Source organism: Artemia sp. Qi Xiang Cuo, chromosome 15 (assembly GCF_049724085.1).
Source record: "Artemia sp. Qi Xiang Cuo chromosome 15, ASM4972408v1, whole genome shotgun sequence".
NCBI lineage: Eukaryota > Metazoa > Arthropoda > Branchiopoda > Anostraca > Artemiidae > Artemia > Artemia sp. Qi Xiang Cuo.
The window spans coordinates 13,552,206-13,575,727 of NC_142808.1; the positions used below are offsets into that span (position 1 = coordinate 13,552,206).

At 34.7% G+C, this 23,522-nt stretch overlaps 1 protein-coding gene across 1 annotated transcript in view; it reads left to right on the forward strand.

The window, feature by feature from the left end:
* Positions 1-23,522, forward strand: part of LOC148943354 (uncharacterized) — a 463,023-nt gene that overhangs the window by 165,458 nt on the left and 274,043 nt on the right. Inside the window, exon 9 of the mRNA XM_089101108.1 lies at positions 5,568-5,743. Coding sequence (XP_088957234.1) covers positions 5,568-5,743 — 176 coding nt within the window. The remainder of the gene's footprint in view (positions 1-5,567; positions 5,744-23,522) is intronic.

Consider the following 23,522-nt stretch of genomic DNA (forward strand, 5'->3'; position numbering starts at 1 on the left):
AAATCCTTTGCCAGATACATCGAATAAAATTGATAAAATATAAGTGCCCGAGTGAATAATTTTTTTATCAACATCTTTTGTCAGATACATAAATAAAATTGACAAAATATAAATATTGTAACGACTCACTTCATTAACAATATCCTTTGTTGAATGTCTAGGATGATATTGGAATAATTTAAACATCTTAGGGCCTACATTAATAATCAACAACATTTTCTTAGGACCCAAGTCTCCCACTGAAAGAGTCTACGAGACGGTGAGAATAAAATTTTTCCATAATCACCATCTTCTCAGAATTATGGGATAAAATTAAAAAAATCTAAATTTCAGAAGGAATAAATTAATTATCAACTTTTTCGGTCGGAAATATCGGATAAAATTGACAAAATCTAAATTTCAGAATGAATAAATGCTATAACAATATCTTTTATCAGATATGTTCGATAAAATTGACAAAATCTAAGTATCAGAGTGACTAAATTCTATATCAACATCCTTTATTCGCATACATAGGATAAAAATTGACAAATTCTAAGTATAAGAGTGAATAATTTTTTTTTATCAACATCCTTTGCCAGATACAGTGGATAAAATTGACAAAATCTAAGTATCATAGGAAATAAATTCATTATCAACATCCTTTGTTGGATATGTCGGATAAAATTGACAAAATATAAGTATCAGAGTGAATAATTTTTTTTTATCAACAACCTTTGCCAGATACATCGAATAAAATTGACAGAATCTAAGTGTCAGAGTGAATAATTTTTTTTTTATCAACATCCTTTGTCAGATACATCGAATAAAAATAGACAAAATTTAAATATCACAATGAATAAATGCTTTAACAACATCCTTCATAGGATTTTTTGGTTAAAATTGACAAAATCTCACTATATAGGCGCCGTCGCGGTGTACACTCCATGTCTTTCTTGTAAATTTTACCTGATTTAGCCGACAAATGATGTTGATAATGCATTTAAAGGATGTTGATAAAGCATTTATTCACTCTGATACTTAGATTTTGTCAATTTTATCCCATGTATCCAAGAAAATGATATTGATATGGAATTTAATCACTCTGATACTTAGATTTTATCAATTTTATCCGACATATCCGACAAAGGATGTTGATAATGAATTTAGTCGCTCTGACACTTAGATTTTGTCAATTTTATCCGATGTAACTGGCAAAGGATGTTGATATAAAAAAATATATTCACTCTAACACTTAGATTTTGTCAATTTTAATCTATGTATCCAAGAAAAGGATGTTGATGTAGAATTTAATCGCTCTGATACTTAGATTTTGTCAATTTTAACCGAAAAATCTGATGAAGGATGTTGTTAAAGTATTTATTCATTCTGATATTTAGATTTTGTCAATTTTATTCGATGCATCTGACAAAGGATGTTGATAAAAAATAAAATTTATTCACTCTGACACTTAGATTCTGTCAATTTTATCCGATTTATCTGGCAAAGGTTGTTGATAAAAAAAAAATTATTCACTCTGATATTTATATTTTGTAAATTTTATCTGACATATCCAACAAAGGATGTTGATAATGAATTTATTCCCTATGATAATTAGATTTTGTCAATTTCATCCGATTTATCTGGCAAACGATTTTTATAAAAAAAATTATTCACTCTAACACTTAGAATTTGTCAATTTTTATCCTATGTATCCGAATAAAGGATGTTGATATAGAATTTAGTCACTCTGATACTTAGATTTTGTCAATTTTATTGACATATCCGATTAAGGGCATTTTTACAGCATTTATTCATTCTGAAATTTAGATTTTTTCAATTTTATCTGACATATCCGACAAAGGATTTTGATAATGAATTTATTCATTCTGAAATTCAGATTTTGTCAATTTTATCCTATGTATCCGAGAAAAGGATGTTGATAAAAAAAATTTATTCACTCTGACCCTTGGACTCTGTCAATTTTATCCTATGTATCCGAGAAAAGGATGTTGATATAGAATTTAGTCACTCTGATACTTATATTTTGTCAATTTTATCCAACATATCCGATAAAGGATGTTGTTAAAGCATTTATTTATTCTGAAATTTATATTTTGTCAATTTTATTTGATGTATCTGACGAGATGTTGATAAAAAAAATATTCACTCTGGCACTTATATTTTATCAATTTTATTCGATGTATCTGACAAAAGATGTTGTTAAAAAAAATATTCACTCTGATACTTAGATTTTGTCAATTTTATCCGACATATACGACAAAGGATGTTGATAATGAATTTATTCATTCTGAAATTTAGATTTTGTCAATTTTATCCGATGTATCTGCCAAAGGATGTCGATAAAAAAAATCTATTCACTCTAACACTTAGAATTTGACAATTTTATCCTATGTATCTGAGAAAAGTATGTTGATATAGAATTTAGTCACTCTGATACTTAGATTATGTTAATTTTATCTGCCTTATCCGATAAAAGACTGTTGTTAAAGCATTTATTCATTCTGAAATTTAGATTTTGTCAATTTTGTTTGATGTATCTGACAAATGATGTTGATAAAAAAAATTATTCACTCTGACACTTAAATTTTTTTCAATTTTATCCGACATATTCTACAAAGGATGTTCATAATAAATTTATTCATTCTGCAATGTAGATTTTGTTAATTTTATCCTATGTTTCTGCCAAAGGATGCTGATAAAAAAAAATTTATTCACTCTAACACTTATAATTTGTCATTTTTGTCCTATGTATCCGAGAAAAGGATTTTGATATGGAATTTAATCACTCTGATACTTAGATTTTATCAATTTTATCCGACATATCCAACAAAGGATGTTGATAATGAATTTAGTCACTCTGACACTTAGATTTTGTCAATTTTATCCGATGTAACTGGCAAAGGATGTTGATATAAAAAAATATATTCACTCTAACACTTAGATTTTGTCAATTTTAATCTATGTTTCCAAGAAAAGGATGTTGATGTAGAATTTAATCGCTCTGATACTTAGATTTTGTCAATTTTAACCGAAAAATCTGATGAAGGATGTTGTTAAAGTATTTATTCAATGTGATATTTAAATTTTTTCAACTTTTATTCGATGCATCTGACAAAGGATGTTGATAAAAAAAAATTTATTCACTCTTACACTTCGATTATGTCAATTTTATTCGTTGTATCTGGCAAAGGATGTTGATAAAAAAAAATTATTCACTCTGATACTTTTATTTTGTCAATTTTATCCGACATATCAAACACAGAATGTTGAAAATGAATTTATTCCCTATGATACTTAGATTTTGTCAGTTTTATACACTGTATCTGGCAAAGGATGTTTATAAAAAAAATTATTCACTCTAACACTTAGTATTTGTCAATTTTTATCCTATGTATGCAAATAAAGGATGTTGATATAGAATTTAGTCACTCTGATACTTAGATTTTGTCAATTTTATTGACATATTCGATAAAGGATATTGTTATAGCATTTATTCATTCTGAAATTTAGATTTTGTCAATTTTATCCGACATATCCGACAAAGGATGTTGATAATGAATTTATTCATTCTGAAATTCAGATTTTGTCAATTTTATCCTATGTATCCGAGAAAGGATGTTGATAAAAAAATTTATTCACTCTGACCCTTGGACCCTGTCAATTTTATCCTATGTATCCGAGAAAAGGATGTTGATATAGAATTTAGTCACTCTGATACTTATATTTTGTCAATTTTATCCAACATATCCGATAAAGGATGTTGTTAAAGCATTTATTTATTCTGAAATTTAGATTTTGTCAATTGTATTTGATGTATCTGACGAGATGTTGATAAAAAAAAATATTTACTCTGGCACTTATATTTTATCAATTTTATTCGATGTATCTGGCAAAGGATGTTGTTAAAAAAAATATTCACTCTGATACTTAGATTTTGTCAATTTTATCCGACATATCTGACAAAGGATGTTGATAATGAATTTATTGATTCTGAAATTTAGATTTTGTCAATTTTATCCAATGTATCTGCCAAAGGATGTCGATAAAAAAAATTTATTCACTCTAACACTTAGAATTTGACAATTTTATCCTATGTATCTGAGAAAAGGATGTTGATATAGAATTTAGTCACTCTGATACTTAGATTATGTTAATTTTATCTGCCTTATCCGATAAAAGACTGTTGTTAAAGCATTTATTCATTCTGAAATTTAGATTTTGTCAATTTTGTTTGATGTATCTGACAAATGATGTTGATAAAAAAAATTATTCACTCTGACACTTAAATTTTTTTCAATTTTATCCGACATATTCGACAAAGGATGTTGATAATGAATTTATTCATTCTGAAATGTAGATTTTGTCAATTTTATCCGATGTGTCTGTCAAAGGATGTTGATAAAAAAAAATTATTCACTCTAACACTTAGAATTTGTCATTTTTGTCCTATGTATCCGAGAAAAGGATGTTGATATAGAATTTAGTCACTCTGATGCTTACATTTCGTCAATTTTACCCGTTGTATTTGCCAAAGGCTGTTAATAAAAAAAAATTATTCACTCTGATACTTATATTTTGTCAATTTTATCCGACATATCCGACAAAGGATGTTGATAATGAATTTATTCATTCTGAAATTTAGATTTTGTCAACTTAATTTGATGTATCTGACAAAGGATGTTGATAATGAATTTATTCACTCTGACACTTAACGAAAAATGGTATTCAAACTCTTGCATTTCAAGGAAAGAAATCCAAAAAAGAACTTTGAAAAATCAAGCGAATGTAACAGTGACAAGGTAAACCATAACAAAACACTACTGAAATATTCCAATTCTTGCATTTCAACGAAAGAAATCCAAAAATGTACTTTGAAAAATCAAGAGAATGTAACTGTGATAAGGTAAACCACGACAAAACCATCTTCCCTCCCCTCTGTTTACAAGTTTAATTCATTCATTACGAATAGTTCTTTTTGTTCAAAATGTTCTTTTCTTGTTCATGTTTTTAAAATGTGCTTTGCTTTCCAGTCTAAATAAAACCACCTGTATTTAACCTTTTTACAAGGGGGGCAATTTCAAAACAAAATTTGGAATGCGCATTATCTGAATTAAGAAAACAAAGGAATAGAAGCGTGTAATTCTAAACGCTTTGAAGAAAGACAGATTGTATTTTGACCAAATTAGACGAGATATTCTATTTTCAAGAACTTTCGACTACGTTGAACAAAATAGTTATCTCTAAACTTTGATTGGATGTGTTTGGGGAAATGGTGGGCGTGAGAGGGGGGTTTGTTGCCTTTCAATAACTTTCGACTATTAAAAGGGCACTAGCCCTTTCAATTTCAAATTAATGAGCCCTATTTGATGTTTTTACAACATCGCTTTCTATAAAAACCTTACATGCTCCCAGGGCATAACTTGCAACCCTTGCCCTGAGTTTTGCGGTGGGCTGAGTTTCAGACTATGATTGTATATTTTATAAAAGTTTTTTTACAGATTCCTCTAGGTACACTCCTTTCTTTCACTGAAATGAAATCAATTATTAGTATTTTAATTTTGTAGATCACAAGTCTTCCAAGAATTCGATGGCGGGAAAAATATGAATTTCTGTTGAGTTTAGTCAGTGAGCCAAGATTTTTGGTCAAAGATGCTCTTAAGGCAGAACAGGCGAAACTTACATTAAAGTCACAAGCGTTTTTACTTGAGAAGAGTTTTGTCACTGATGCACTCACTAAGTGGTGAGTCATATGTTTATCTTAATCTTCTTTATTTCTTTTAATCTTCGTTTATCTTCTTTTCTACCTTTTGTTTTTTTGCTATTAAAAAATGAACCAAATAATATCCGACCCATAGATGGAAGAAAGAACAGGGGTTTTCTGGAATTTAATCATTTGCCTCCTCCTTTGTTATCAAATCGTAACCAAAATCGACTGGAAGTGAGATATAGTTTCGTATTTATGACCTCTGCCTGAGGGAGGTGTCCCTAAATTATTGTCATCAGCAAGCGTAGCAGTAGGGCTTGTTGGATCTTGACAAAACCTTATTTGAACGTGCCTTTGGAATTGGTACCAGAACCCAATTATCCGGGTCCGTTCTCGTGATTGTTTGACAAGTCACATTCCTGTAAGGCGCGGGGTAAAGCAGGGCTCAGTTTTAAGTCTATTAATATTCAACAACGTATTTAGAAATGCGACGAGAAATATCTCACTTATTATATTATTGATAGCCATATTGATACTAGTCATCTTTCGTATGCAGATAACATACTTCTTCTCGCTGATAATTTGTCCTCAATGGAAAGGGATTTTGAGACTCTTCAGGCAAGTTTGTCTAGCATTGACTTCGCTATTGAACCGTCAAAGACTGATTCTATGGTAGTAAACTCGAATGAAAATACACAATGAGAGTCCCTTAAAGTAGGCTAGATCACTCTTCCTAACTCTGATTCACTCAAGTATTTAGGTGCTCCTTTTGGGTCATCGATAAGAGTGACACGCACTCTCGTTATTTATGGTTTAAAAAAGAAACTTCGCAAAAAATTTGGTTTGCTAGCAAAAGTTAAAGGGCAATTTGACAAGTATACATTAGGAAAGCTCTACAATTCTATGTTTGCAACACACGTGTTTTTTCTAACTCCATTTTGGAAACTTTTTTCGTCAACAGAAAAGAAACAAACTGGGGTTCAATTTTACTGGCTTACTAAATTTTTTAGTGGTTTCCCTCTATGGTTCCGTAACTCATACATCAGTAAAAAATACCATGTATTTGATATATGTGAGAAGATGGAAGAATTATCGGCTCGATTTGAGGACCTTTGTAAGAAAATATCAGACTTTCCACTTAACCATCTTCTATATAGGGTGGAATAGACATTTTGTCCCCGGTCTGAACAGTGTTTTATGTTTTAGGTGTTTTTCTCGTCAGTGGTGGTTGTCACTTTTTCTTACAGTTCATGATTTTTCGTGTTTCGTTTCTTATTACTTTATTACTTTATTCGTTTCTTTATTCTTATTACTATTTTCATTTCTTTATTACTCCTCTAGTGCATTATTGTTTTAATATATATATATATATATATATATATATATATATATATATATATATATATATCTGGAGTTTTCTTCTATATATATATATATATATATATATATATATATATATATATATATATATATATATATATATATATATATATATATATATATATATATATATATATATATATATATATATATATATATATATATATATATATATATATATATATATATATATATATATATATATATATATATATATATATATGTATAGAACAAAACTCCAGAAGCATATATATATATATATATATATATATATATATATATATATATATATATATATATATATATATATATATATATATATATATATATATATATATATATCAAAATTTCAAAAGCAGAATTAGCAGAATTTCAAAAGGATTGCTTATGAGTGCTGGCGTATCTGATGAAGTAATTTAGGTCGTATGATAAATTTAATTTATTTTTTTAATGCAGTTGTTTTTAGTAAGGACACTCGATAGCCTAAAAGTGTTTGATTCAAACTTTCACCTTGAGCATCGATGTTTTTAGCAAAATTTCAAAAGGATCGCTTATGAGTGCTGGCGTATCTGATGAAGTAATTTAGGTCGTATGATAAATTTAATTTATTTTTTTTTAATGCAGTAGTTTTTAGTAAGGACATTCGATATCCTAAAAGTGTTTGATTCAAACTTTTACCTTGAGCATCGATTTTTTTAGCAGAATTTAAAAAGGATCGTTCATAAGTGCTGGCGTATCTGATGAAATAATTTAGGTCGTATGACACACACATAGCGTTTACACATGCACAGAGGCGACACACACACACACACACACACGAGAGAGAGAGAGAGACGACACAAACACAAAGACGACAAACACACACAGACGATACACAGAGATGACACACACACAGAGACGACACACACACAGAGACGACACACCCACAGATATGACACACACACACACAGAAGATATACACATAGAAACGACACACACAAAGAGACGACACACACACAGAAAAGACAAACACGCATAGATACGACACACACACAGATAAGACACACACAGAGACGACAAACACATAGAGACGACACACGCACAGAGACGACACACACACTAAGACAACAAGCACAGAGACAACACGCACACGCACACACACATGCGCACACACAGAGATGACACACACACACACACACAGAGAGAGAGACGACACAAGTAGAGATGACCCTATTGATCCGATCAGTACAAAATTCGGTGATCAAAAGAACGTATCTCCGATCAGTACAACATATATGGGCATAGAACCACATGGTATTATGGATTTTGTCAGTGAGAATGAAAAAACAGGAACTTTGTCACATTTATGTCTGTTTTTCATGGATGGTTAAGTGTGTAGGTCGATTTAATTGATGGTTTTATGGTTTGTGTCAGTGAAAATTTAAAAAACTGAAACTTTCTAACATTTTCGGTCTATAGATTGATTGGGGTGAACACTTTGTTAATGTAATCAATACCATTGTTATTGTTTAGGATACGCGATAGAGTCACAAGGTAGAACACGTTGTTAATGGGGCCAATGTTGTTGTTGTTTTGGACACGCGATAGAGTCATTAGGGGGAACACGTGGTTAATGGGGTCAATGTTGTTGTTGTTGTTTTGAGCACGCGATAGAGTCATTAGGGAGAACACGTGGTTAATGGGGTCAATGTTGTTGTTATTTTTTGGGCACGCGATAGAGTCATTAGGGAGAACACGTGGTTAATGGGGTCAATGTTATTGTTGTTGTTTTGGGCACGCTCTCAGCGAATGCCAAGGTCAATGTTGTTGTTGTTGTTTTGGGAACGCGATAGAGTCATTAGGGAGAACACGTGGTTAATGGGGTCAATGTTGTTGTTGTTGTTTTGGGCACGCGATAGAGTCATTAGGGAAAACACGTGGTTAATAGGGTCAATGTTATTGTTGTTGTTTTGGGCACACGATAGAGTCATTAGGGAGAACAGATGGTTAATGGGGTCAATGTTATTGCTGTTGTTTTGGGCACGCTCTCAGTGAATGCCAAGGTCAATGTTGTTGTTGTTGTTGTTTTGGGCACGCTCGAGCCAAATATTATGAGTTTCCGGGAAACAGTTAGATCCCCCTTCTTAGCCAATCAGAGGACTTTGTTTACATATTAGCGGCGGAGGGAGTATATGGAAAGGATCTTTGCTATAGTTTTATCAATCTGTGAATAGAATTCACTAAGTTTTTAGTTAGCAGTGTAATAACATGAGTGAACAAGTTGAGTTAGAAATATCCTTTTATTGCAACTGTTCTATTTGTAAGGGGCATTTTCATGATTTTGAGCATTCACACGAACCTACTGAATGTTTAGACTGCATAGAGGTAGAGACAGATGAGAAGAATCTGGAGGAAACGAGAAGAAAAATTATATGTGACATGGAGAGAAATTTATATCTATTGCAAGTAAGCTCAGATAAAAGAAGGATTGATATGTTAGAAAAGGAGGACCAAAAGAAGAGACTAGTAAAAGAGGGCTTTCTCTATAGTGTAAAAGACAGCAGTGAAAACCCAAAGAAAAATGTATATAGTGCAAGATATAACTCGGATTATTATGATGATTATGCTCTAAGAGAAGAGAAAAAGTGGCCCTTTAAGAGACAACATAAGAGGTCATTCTACGAAAAGGATTTTAAACAACGGAAACCATGGTGGAAGAGTTCCCATATATGATTTACCGTTAAATCTAATTATTAATATGTGTAATGTGTTTTATATTGCAATCATACAATAAATTTGATTGTGCTATTTTTATTTTCTCATACTAGATATGTATAGAATAAGAATACCAGCAGAGACTACGGTATATGAATTGTTCAGTTTGATTAAACCACCACATAGAGTATTATCAGTCCAAAACCAAGTTTTCTATCAAAGATAAAAATAAATCATTTTTCTAATCTTTATTCTTATGATAAATCAATATTTATTATAGTTTTTATGTACACAATCTCGGGTTCTATTATTTGAACCTCATCTTCTTCTTCATTTACTACTATATCTAGGAGAGGAGGCATGTCCTCAAATAAATCCTCTTGCATTCTTATGTTATTCGTCGAAGGGGGCAAACCATCAAGCAACCGCTCATCATCTTCTATCCAGAGTCGGCCCGAAGGTCCCCTCCGCACCAAATCCTCCGACGTATACGATAATCCGTCCTCTGTATAATGGATCTCTATTACATCATCAGCATCATCAATGGTTATATCGCACAAAAGAATTTCCTCCTCATGAGTGAGGTCCCACTCGCTCCATACATCCTAAAAGATTGATAACGCTATGATCAAAAACTAGAGTTTCCTGCGGAAAACATATATTAGTTCAGATTTTACGGGAATAGTTTTATTCCGGGAATATTTTACGGGAACTTTTTTACATATCTTAAAATGACATGAACACAAAAAAAACTCACACACACACACACAAAAACTTACACACACACACACACACACACACACACACACACACACACACACACCCACACACACACACACACACACACACACACAGACAGAGGGAGGCACAAACACACACACACACACACACAAAAACTTACACACACACACCAAAAATTACACACACACAAAAACTTAAACTCACACAAAAACTTAAACACACACACACACTCCAAATCAATCACACCAACAAAAGAAAAATAAAAAACACAACCCAACACAAAAACTTAGACACACACGCGCAAACTTAAATGCACACAAAAACTTACATGCACACAAAAACTTACACCCACACGCAAAAACTTACAAGAACACAAAAACTTACACGTACACAAAAACTTACACACACACAAAAACTAACACACACACACACACACACACAAACACAAACACACACACAAACACACACTTACACATGCACACGAAAACTTACACATGCACACAAAAACTTACACACACTCACAAAAACTTACACACACACAAACAAAAACTTACACACACACACATACACACTTACACGAAAACATACACACACACACACAAACAAACAAAAAAACACACACAAAATAAAACACATAAACACACACACACACAAAACACACACACAAAAACTAACACATGCACACTAAAACTTACATGCACATAAATACTTACATGCACACAAAAACTTACACACACATTCAAAAACTTACATGCACACAAAAACATACATTTACACCAAAACTTAAACACACAATAAAAATGACACACACACAAACACAAACAAACACAAAAATACACAAAAAAAAAAAAAAAAACACAAACAAAACAAACAACATACACATGCACATAAAAACTTACATACACACAAAAACTTATACACACGCAAAAAAACTTACACACACACACACAAAAACTTACAAACACACACACACGTAAACTCACACACACACACACACACATACGCACACACACACACACACACAAACACAAAGCTTACACAAGCACACGAAAACTAACAAGCACACAAAAACTTACATGCACACAAAAACTTACAAACACATACAATTAGACAAAAAATTACGATGTTTATGCACAGTTATGTTTAAGCAATAAATATATTAAGCCTCAACCGTTTTTTTTCTTTAAAATAGTCCATCCACATGAAAATTATACTGTCAGATTCAACATGTCAGGGAACAAACTTTCAGGTTCAATGTAAGAGAACCCTAAATGCTCATCCCAAAAAAGGTAAGTTAACCCTAAACGCTCAAAGAATTTCTCTGAAATTACACTTTCAGGTTCAGCATGTAAGAGAACCCTAAATGCTCATCCCAAAAATAGGTAAGTTAACCCTAAACGCTTAATGAATTTCTCTGAAATCACACTTTCAGGTTCAGCATGTAAGAGAACCCTAAATGCTCATCTCTAAAAAAGGTAAGTTAACCCTAAACGCTTAAAGATTTTCTCTGGAATCACAATTTCAGGTTAGGTTAGGTAGGTACCCCACCCCCCCAAACCCCCCCCCCCTTTAATGTCCTTGGTAGAAGTCTATACAAGATTTAATATCCTTGGTAAAAGCATTTATGAGATTCAGAATTGATATTTTTATGGTCATAGAATAACTAGACACAAACATTCAGATTTTCCCACAGTTAAGGGGGGCGGGGAGTAAAGGTCAACTGCGAAGATATTTAGTCTAAGAAACTAGAATATGACGTTAACACCCTTCGCTAATAACTAGTGAAAACCAAGAACTCAAACGCAGATGGACTACTGTTTGCTATTTACTACATTGCAGCTACTGCTGCAACCATGATAACTTGATGATCATTTCTAATTTTAACAATTTCTTGCACACATCCTTCAAACATAATAAACTCAGCCTTGAAGAGATTTTCTGTAATTTACTATAATTTCAAGCTCCTTTCATATAAACATTATTTTTTGCTGAGTCGATGAGTCCTCCCCCCTCCCTCCAAAAATAATTAACACTTCTTTGCCATAGATTTGAGATTGAACACCAAATTAATAAAATGAGAGACAAACAAGGTTAAAAAAATTTATACCGAGCTACCTTAGAAAATATAGCCTTCTTTGAAGTTGCAATCATCTTTAAGAATCGATAGATTGTTAATGTTTAAACTTTTAAGTTTCTTATAAATGTAATAAACAGAATTACTTAATATTTTTCAATATAACCATAACGTTCATGTCTAAAAATCATCAATTACTCGCAAACTTTTGTTTTTTTCTTGTTTTTTTTACATATGGGGAGAGATTCAATGTCCTTGGTAGAAGTCTATACAAGATTTAATGTCCTTGGTAAAACCCTAAACCCGTTTCCATGGTTCTAATTCATATCCTTTAATTAGGGAGGTCAAAGCTTGGTAAAAAAGGAATTTTCAGTGAAAAACTCACAAATATAGCTCTTAATATGACTTTTCAGTGTTTTTTCCAACGGAAATAGGCAAAATACGATGAACTTACGTTTCCATGAATCTAATTCATATCCTTTAATTAGGGAGGTTAAGGCTTGGCAAAAAAAGGAATTTTCAGTGAAAAAAAAACTCACAAATATAGCTCTTAATATGACTTTTCAGTGTTTTTTCCAACGAAAATACGCAAAATACGATGAAATGATGTTCCCATGAATCTAATTCATATCCTTCAATTAGGGAGGTCAAGGCTTGGCAAAAAGGAATTTTCAGTGAAAAACTCACAAATATAGCTCTTAAAATGGCTTTTCAGTGTTTTTCCAACGGAAATACGCAAAATACGATGAAATTACGTTTCCATGAATCTAATTCGTATCCTTTAATTAGGGAGGTCAAGGCTTGGCAAAAATGAATTTTCAGTGAAAAACTCACAAATATAGCACTTAAAATGGCTTTTCAGTGTTTTTTCCAACGGAAATACGCAAAATATGATGAAATTACGTTTCCATGAATCTAATTCGTATCCTTTAATTAGGGAGGTCACGGCTTGGCAAAAAAAAAAGGAATTTTCAGTGAAAAAAACTCACAAATATAGCTCTTAATATGGCTTTTCAGTGTTTTCTCCAATGGAAATACGCAAAATTCGATGAAATTACGTTCCCATGAATCTAATTCATGTCCTTTAATTAGGGAGGTCACGGCTTGGCAAAAAATGGAATTTTCAGAGAAAAACTCACAAATATAGACCTTAATATGGCTTTTCAGTGTTTTTCCAACGGAAAATATTCAAAATATAATGAAATTACGTTCCCATGAATCTAATTCGTATCCTTAGGGAGGTCAAGGCTTGGCAAAAAGGAATTTTCAGTGTTTTTTCCAACGGAAAATATTCAAAATATAATGAAATTACGTTTCCATGAATCTAATTCGTATCCTTTAATTAGGGAGGTCACGGCTTGGCAAAAAAGGAATTTTCAGTGAAAAAGCCCACAAATATAGCTCTTAATTTGGTTTTTCAGTGTTTTTCCAACGAAAATATGCAAAATATGATGAAAATATGTCCCCCCCCAGAAATTTTTGAGTTTGGGGGGAAGGGAGATTTTAAATTGCTATTATATTTGCTTTTTTGTGTGTACTTTTTGTCTCTAAAATTTGAATTCAGCCCTTCTGGGTCTGTGGTAGCTAATACGGTCACACAGTATTTGCTTTTTATTCCAATGGTAAATATTTAAAATGAATTAGTTTAATAGTTTTACATCAATATTTAGCTGTATGAGAAAGTTTTTGAATGAAAACACTATCGATCCTACAAATTACATAGCATAATCAAGTTTACTATGCATGAAAAGTCTAAAGACTAGAAAGAATGTTTGCTGTTCGAATCGAACCAGTACTCAGATCGAATTAAACTGATAAGAGAGGGTATATTCAAACGGATTTTACCAAGCCTACGTACGCGCGCGTACGTAGGCTAACCTAGTCTAACCTAAATTAACCTAACCTAACATAATCTAACCTAACCTAACCATACACCTAACTTTTTGCCTGTCTCTCGCCTAATCTAATCTAACCTAAGTGATGCGTACGTAGGTAAATAATTAAATATGATGAAGATATGTTCCTAGAAATTTGAGGGGGGGGGATTTAAAATCCTCTGAAAAATTTGAGTTTTTTTGGGGGGGGGGCATGGTGGTGTGAGGATTTCAAGAGCGATGGTTGAGGTGATGGGCAGCCCCACTCCTAAAGACTTTTCTTTCTAGTCTTGCGTATCGTAGTTAAAAACCATAGTTTTCATGCCCCCCTCCTGTGAATTGGACATTATCCACTTTAATTTCCAATTAAATGAGCTGACTATATGATGTATGAAGTATTGTTTTGAATCTGTTCCCCGTGAGTGATAGATAATGTGGTAATTATTGTTCTAATAGCGTGACCTAGTACGATTTTCGCAAATAGGTAACCGTTAAGCGAGTATATTTCTGGGTTTTGAAGTTTTATAAATCAGTATAGCTTGAAATATAGAACAATATATGCAAATAATGGATAGTTCTTCAAATGTAAGCTCTCCAATGTTTGATGTAAGTTCAAATAATATGACCTTTCGGTGTGTTTTCCAATCAAAAATATGTAAAATACAATGAACTATGTTCCATTGATTATAAAGGCCTGGCTAAAAAAGGAATTGTCGGTGAAAAACTCACAAATATAGCTCTTAATATGGCTTTTCAGTGTTTTTCCATCGGAAATACGCAAAATATGATGAAATTACGTTCCCATGAATCTAATTCAAGTCCTTTAATTAAGGAGGTCAAGGCTTGGCAAAAAAAGGGAATTTTCAGTGAAAAACTCACAAATATAGCTCTTGAAATGACCTTTCAGTGTTTTTTCCAGCGAAAATACGCAAAATACAATGAAATTATGTTTCCATGGTTCTAATTCATATCCTTTAATTAGGGTGGAGGTCATGGCTTGGCAAAATGGAATTTTCAGTGAAAAACTCACAAATATAGCTCTTAATATGGTTTTTCGGTGTTTTTTCCAACGGAAATACGCAAAATATGATGAAATTACGTTTCCTTGGTTCTAATTCTTATCCTTTAATTAGGGAGGTCAAGGCTTGGCAAAAAAAAGGAATTTTCAGTGAAAAACTCACAAATATAGCTCTTTATATGACTTTTCAGTGTTTTTTCCAACGAAAGTACGCAAAATACGATGAAAATACTTTCCAAAGGTTTTAATTCATATCCTTCAATTAGGGAGGTCAAGGCTTGGTAAATATAGGAATTGTCGGTGAAAAACACACAAATATAGCACTTAATATGACTTGTCAGTGTTTTTTCCAACGGAAATAGGCAAAATACGATGAACATATGTTTCCATGAATCTAATTCATATCCTTTAATTAGGGAGGTTAAGGCTTGGCAAAAAAAAGGAATTTTCAGAGAAAAAAACTCACAAATATACCTCTTAATATGACTTTTCAGTGTTTTTTACAACGAAAATACGCAAAATACGATAAAAATACGTTCCAAAGGTTTTACTTATTGTCCTTCCCTGATTGAGTACACGGCTTGCCAAAAAGGAATTGAAATTTAACGACTATAAGAACAGTCACATAATATGTATTTTATTTGTTTTTTTTCCACAGAAAATACGCACTAAACTAATTAAATAAGCCCCCATGGATCTAATTCGTATCCTTTAATTATGGAGGTCACGGCTTGGCAAAAAAAAGGAATTTTCAGTGAAAAAAACTCACAAATATAGCTCTTAATATGGATTTTCAGTGTTTTTCCAACGGAAAATATTCAAAATATAATGAAATTACGTTCCCATGAATCTAATTCGTATCCTTTAATTAGGGAGGTCAAGGCTTGGCAAAAAGGAATTTTCCGTGTTTTTTCCAACGGAAAATATTCAAAATATAATGAAATTACGTTTCCATGAATCTAATTCGTATCCTTTAATTAGGGAGGTCACGGCTTGGCAAAAAAGGAATTTTCAGTGAAAAACTCACAAATATAGCCCTTAATATGGCTTTTCAGTGTTTTTCCAACGGAAAATATTCAAAATATAATGAAAATATGTCCCCCCCCCCAGAAATTTTGAGTTTGGGGGGAAGGGAGATTTTAAATTGCTATTATATTTGCTTTTTTGCGTGGACTTTTTGTCTCTAAAATTTGAATTCAGCCCTTCTGGGTCTGTGGTAGCTAATACGGCCACACAGTATTTGCTTTTTATTCCAATGGTAAATATTTAAAATGAATTAGTTTAATAGTTTTACATCAATATTTAGCTGTATGAGAAAGTTTTTTAATGAAAACACTATCGGTCCTACAAATTACATTGCATAATCAAGTTTACTATGCATGAAAAGTCTAAAGACTAGAAAGAATGTTTGCTGTTCGAATCGAACCAGTACTCAGATCGAATTAAACTGATAAGAGAGGGTATATTCAAACGGATATTTATGGCATGATTTGAAAATGGTAAAACATCAAATTAAAAAATAAGTTTTCGGTTGGAACTAAGAAGCAACACTAAAACTTATGACGAAGAAAAATTATTCTGTATATGAAAAGGGGAATTATGTATAGGTTTTTACCAAGGACATTAAATCTTTTATAGACTTCTACCAAGGACATTAAATCCTTCCCCATATTTAAAAAAAAAACAAAAAAAATAAAAGTTTGCGAGTAATTGATGAATTTTATAAATGAAAGTTATGGTTATATTGAAAAATATTAAGTAATTCTTTTTATTAAATTTATAATAAACGTAAAAATTTAAACATTAACAATCTGTCGATTCTTAAAGACGATTGCAACTTCAAAGAAAGGCTATATTTTCTAAGGTAGCTCGGGATCAATTATTTTAACCTTGTTTGTCTCTCATTTGTTTAATTTGGTGTTCAATCTCAAATCTATGGCAAAGAAGGGGTAATTTAATTTTGGAGGGAGGGGGGAGGACTCATCGACTCAGCAAAAAATAATGTTTATATGAAAGGAGCTTGAAATTATAGGAAAATACAGAAAATCTCTTCAAGGCTGAGTTTATTATGTTTGAAGGATGTGTGCAAGAAATTGTTAAAATTAGAAATGATTATCAAGTTATCATGGTTGCAGCAGTAGCTGCAATGTAGTAAATAGCAAACAGTAGTCCATCTGCGTTTGAGTTCTTGGTTTTCACTAGTTATTAGCGAAGGGTGTTAACGTCATATTCTAGTTTCTTAGACTAAATATCTTCGCAGTTGACCTTTACTCCCCGCCCCCCTTAACTGTGGGAAAATCTGAATGTTTGTGTCTAGTTATTCTATGACTATAAAAATATCAATTCTGAATCTCATAAATGATTTTACCAAGGATATTAAATCTTGTATAGAATTCTACCAAGTACTTTAAATGGGGGGGGGGTTTGGGGGGGGGGGGTACCTACCTAACCTAACCTGAAAGTGTGATTTCAGAGAAATTCTTTAAGCGTTTAGGGTTAACTTACCTTTTTTAGAGATGAGAATTTAGGGTTCTCTTACATGCTGAACCTGAAAGTGTGATTTCAGAGAAATTTTTCGAGCGTTTAGGGTTAACTTACCTTTTTTGGGATGAGCATTTAGGGTTCTCTTACATGCTGAACCTGAAAGTTTGTTCCCTGACATGTTGAATCTGAAAGTATAATTTTCATGTGGATGGACTATTCTAAAGAATAAAAACGGTTGAGGCTTAATATATTTATTGCTTAAACATAACTGTGCATAAACATCATAATTTTTTGTCTAATTGTGTGTGTGTGTAAGATTTTATTTGCATGTAAGTTTTTGTCTGTATGTAAGTTTCCGTGTGCATTTGTAAGTTTTTGTGTGTGTGTGTGTGTGTGTATATGAGTCAGTGTAATTGTTTTAGTGAGTGATTGGTTGATTTTGTGTGATATTTTTTGATTTATAGTGTGTGATTTTTATTGTGTTTGTGAGTGTGTGTGTGTGTGTGTGTGTGTGTGTGTGTGTGTGTGTGTGTGTTTGTGTGTGTGTGTGTGTGTGTGTGTGTGTGTGTGTGTGTGTGTGTGTGTGTGTGTGTGTGTGTGTGTGTGTGTGTGTGTGTGTGTGTGTGTGTGTGTGTGTGTGTGTGTGTGTGTGTGTGTGTGTGTGTGTGTGTGTGTGTGTGTGTGTGTGTGTGTGTGTGTGTGTGTGTGTGTGTGTGTGTGTGTGTGTGTGTGTGTGTGTGTGTGTGTGTGTGTGTGTGTGTGTGTGTGTGTGTGTGTGTGTGTGTGTGTGTGTGTGTGTGTGTGTGTGTGTGTGTGTGTGTGTGTGTGTGTGTGTGTGTGTGTGTGTGTGTGTGTGTGTGTGTGTGTGTGTGTGTGTGTGTGTGTGTGTGTGTGTGTGTGTGTGTGTGTGTGTGTGTGTGTGTGTGTGTGTGTGTGTGTGTGTGTGTGTGTGTGTGTGTGTGTGTGTGTGTGTGTGTGTGTGTGTGTGTGTGTGTGTGTGTGTGTGTGTGTGTGTGTGTGTGTGTGTGTGTGTGTGTGTGTGTGTGTGTGTGTGTGTGTGTGTGTGTGTGTGTGTGTGTGTGTGTGTGTGTGTGTGTGTGTGTGTGTGTGTGTGTGTGTGTGTGTGTGTGTGTGTGTGTGTGTGTGTGTGTGTGTGTGTGTGTGTGTGTGTGTGTGTGTGTGTGTGTGTGTGTGTGTGTGTGTGTGTGTGTGTGTGTGTGTGTGTGTGTGTGTGTGTGTGTGTGTGTGTGTGTGTGTGTGTGTGTGTGTGTGTGTGTGTGTGTGTGTGTGTGTGTGTGTGTGTGTGTGTGTGTGTGTGTGTGTGTGTGTGTGTGTGTGTGTGTGTGTGTGTGTGTGTGTGTGTGTGTGTGTGTGTGTGTGTGTGTGTGTGTGTGTGTGTGTGTGTGTGTGTGTGTGTGTGTGTGTGTGTGTGTGTGTGTGTGTGTGTGTGTGTGTGTGTGTGTGTGTGTGTGTGTGTGTGTGTGTGTGTGTGTGTGTGTGTGTGTGTGTGTGTGTGTGTGTGTGTGTGTGTGTGTGTGTGTGTGTGTGTGTGTGTGTGTGTGTGTGTGTGTGTGTGTGTGTGTGTGTGTGTGTGTGTGTGTGTGTGTGTGTGTGTGTGTGTGTGTGTGTGTGTGTGTGTGTGTGTGTGTGTGTGTGTGTGTGTGTGTGTGTGTGTGTGTGTGTGTGTGTGTGTGTGTGTGTGTGTGTGTGTGTGTGTGTGTGTGTGTGTGTGTGTGTGTGTGTGTGTGTGTGTGTGTGTGTGTGTGTGTGTGTGTGTGTGTGTGTGTGTGTGTGTGTGTGTGTGTGTGTGTGTGTGTGTGTGTGTGTGTGTGTGTGTGTGTGTGTGTGTGTGTGTGTGTGTGTGTGTGTGTGTGTGTGTGTGTGTGTGTGTGTGTGTGTGTGTGTGTGTGTGTGTGTGTGTGTGTGTGTGTGTGTGTGTGTGTGTGTGTGTGTGTGTGTGTGTGTGTGTGTGTGTGTGTGTGTGTGTGTGTGTGTGTGTGTGTGTGTGTGTGTGTGTGTGTGTGTGTGTGTGTGTGTGTGTGTGTGTGTGTGTGTGTGTGTGTGTGTGTGTGTGTGTGTGTGTGTGTGTGTGTGTGTGTGTGTGTGTGTGTGTGTGTGTGTGTGTGTGTGTGTGTGTGTGTGTGTGTGTGTGTGTGTGTGTGTGTGTGTGTGTGTGTGTGTGTGTGTGTGTGTGTGTGTGTGTGTGTGTGTGTGTGTGTGTGTGTGTGTGTGTGTGTGTGTGTGTGTGTGTGTGTGTGTGTGTGTGTGTGTGTGTGTGTGTGTGTGTGTGTGTGTGTGTGTGTGTGTGTGTGTGTGTGTGTGTGTGTGTGTGTGTGTGTGTGTGTGTGTGTGTGTGTGTGTGTGTGTGTGTGTGTGTGTGTGTGTGTGTGTGTGTGTGTGTGTGTGTGTGTGTGTGTGTGTGTGTGTGTGTGTGTGTGTGTGTGTGTGTGTGTGTGTGTGTGTGTGTGTGTGTGTGTGTGTGTGTGTGTGTGTGTGTGTGTGTGTGTGTGTGTGTGTGTGTGTGTGTGTGTGTGTGTGTGTGTGTGTGTGTGTGTGTGTGTGTGTGTGTGTGTGTGTGTGTGTGTGTGTGTGTGTGTGTGTGTGTGTGTGTGTGTGTGTGTGTGTGTGTGTGTGTGTGTGTGTGTGTGTGTGTGTGTGTGTGTGTGTGTGTGTGTGTGTGTGTGTGTGTGTGTGTGTGTGTGTGTGTGTGTGTGTGTGTGTGTGTGTGTGTGTGTGTGTGTGTGTGTGTGTGTGTGTGTGTGTGTGTGTGTGTGTGTGTGTGTGTGTGTGTGTGTGTGTGTGTGTGTGTGTGTGTGTGTGTGTGTGTGTGTGTGTGTGTGTGTGTGTGTGTGTGTGTGTGTGTGTGTGTGTGTGTGTGTGTGTGTGTGTGTGTGTGTGTGTGTGTGTGTGTGTGTGTGTGTGTGTGTGTGTGTGTGTGTGTGTGTGTGTGTGTGTGTGTGTGTGTGTGTGTGTGTGTGTGTGTGTGTGTGTGTGTGTGTGTGTGTGTGTGTGTGTGTGTGTGTGTGTGTGTGTGTGTGTGTGTGTGTGTGTGTGTGTGTGTGTGTGTGTGTGTGTGTGTGTGTGTGTGTGTGTGTGTGTGTGTGTGTGTGTGTGTGTGTGTGTGTGTGTGTGTGTGTGTGTGTGTGTGTGTGTGTGTGTGTGTGTGTGTGTGTGTGTGTGTGTGTGTGTGTGTGTGTGTGTGTGTGTGTGTGTGTGTGTGTGTGTGTGTGTGTGTGTGTGTGTGTGTGTGTGTGTGTGTGTGTGTGTGTGTGTGTGTGTGTGTGTGTGTGTGTGTGTGTGTGTGTGTGTGTGTGTGTGTGTGTGTGTGTGTGTGTGTGTGTGTGTGTGTGTGTGTGTGTGTGTGTGTGTGTGTGTGTGTGTGTGTGTGTGTGTGTGTGTGTGTGTGTGTGTGTGTGTGTGTGTGTGTGTGTGTGTGTGTGTGTGTGTGTGTGTGTGTGTGTGTGTGTGTGTGTGTGTGTGTGTGTGTGTGTGTGTGTGTGTGTGTGTGTGTGTGTGTGTGTGTGTGTGTGTGTGTGTGTGTGTGTGTGTGTGTGTGTGTGTGTGTGTGTGTGTGTGTGTGTGTGTGTGTGTGTGTGTGTGTGTGTGTGTGTGTGTGTGTGTGTGTGTGTGTGTGTGTGTGTGTGTGTGTGTGTGTGTGTGTGTGTGTGTGTGTGTGTGTGTGTGTGTGTGTGTGTGTGTGTGTGTGTGTGTGTGTGTGTGTGTGTGTGTGTGTGTGTGTGTGTGTGTGTGTGTGTGTGTGTGTGTGTGTGTGTGTGTGTGTGTGTGTTTTTGTGTGTTTGTTTTTTTTTGTGTTTTTTTTTTTGTTTGTTGGTTTGTTTTTGTGTGTTTTTTTCTGTTTTTGTGTCTGTTTTTTTGTCTGTGTGTGTGTGTTTGTGTCTGTGTGTGTGAGTTTTTTTGTGTTCATGTGATTTTAAGATATGTAAAAAAGTAAAAAAAAACATATTAAAAAATTCAAGAAAGTATTTAAGAAAGGGGGAGGGGACTCTTTGAGGTTGGAAAATGGGTTTAGGAATGACATTATGAAAGGAACTTGATCCTTTCATAATGTCATTCCAAAATGACATTCCGATGAGATATAATAAAGCCATAAAAAAGTATTAAAAAAAATGGAGGGAGGACTCTTTTGGGGCCCATTGGTTCGAAAATAAACTATTCCCGTAAAATCTGAATTAATGAAACTCGAGTTTTTGATCATAGCGTTATCAATCTTTTAGGATGTATGGAGCGAGTGGGACCTCACTCATGTGGAGGAAATTCTTTTGTGCGATATATCCATTGATGATGCTGATGATGTAATAGAGATCCATTATACAGAGGACGGATTATTGTATGCGTTGGAGGATTTGGTGCGGAGGGGACCTTCAGGCCGACTCTGTATAGAAGATGATGAACGGTTGCTTGATGGTTTGCCCCCTTCGACGAATAACATAAGAATACGAGAGGATTTATTTGAGGACATGCCTCCTCTTCTAGATATAATAGTAAATGAAGAAGAAGATGAGGTTCAAATAATAGAACCCGAGATTGTGTACATAAAAACTATAATAAATATTGATTTATCATAAGAATAAAGATTAGAAAAATGATTTATTTTTATCTTTGATAGAAAACTTGGTTGTGGACTGATAATACTCTATGTGGTGATTTAATCAAACTGAACTATTCATATATCGTAGTCTCTGCTGGTATTCTTATTCTATACATATCTAGTATGAGAAAATAAAAATAGCACAATCAAATTTATTGTATGATTGCAATATAAAACACATTACACATATTAATAATTAGATTTAACGGTAAATCATATATGGGAACTCTTCCACCATGGTTTCCGTTGTTTAAAATCCTTTTCGTAGAATGACCTCTTATGTTGTCTCTTAAAGGGCCACTTTTTCTCTTCTCTTAGAGCATAATCATCATAATAATCCGAGTTATATCTTGCACTATGTACATTTTTCTTTGGGTTTTCACTGCTGTCTTTTACACTATAGAGAAAGTCCTCTTTTACTAGTCCCTTCTTTTGGTCCTCCTTTTCTAACATATCAATCCTTCTTTTATCTGAGCTTACTTGCCATCGGTATAAATTTCTCTCCATGTCACATATAATTTATCTTCTCGTTTCCTCCAGATTCTTCTCATCTGTCTCTGCCTCTATGCAGTCTGAACATTCAGTAGGTTCATGTGAATGCTCAAAATCATGAAAATGCCCCTTACAAATAGAACAGTTGCAATAAATGGATATTTCTAACTCAACTTGTTCACTCATGTTATTACACTGCTAACTAAAAACTTAGTGAATTCTATTCACAGATTGATAAAACTATAGCAAAAATCCTTTTCTTATACTCCCTCCACCGCTAATATGTAAGCAAGCTCTCTGATTGGCTGAGAAGGGGGATCTAACTGTTTCCCGGAAACTCATAACATTTGGCTTGAACAACCAAAACAACAACAATGACCAACATTAACCATGTGTATCTCGCTGATGACTCTGCGTGCCCAAAACAACAACAATAACATTGACCCCAT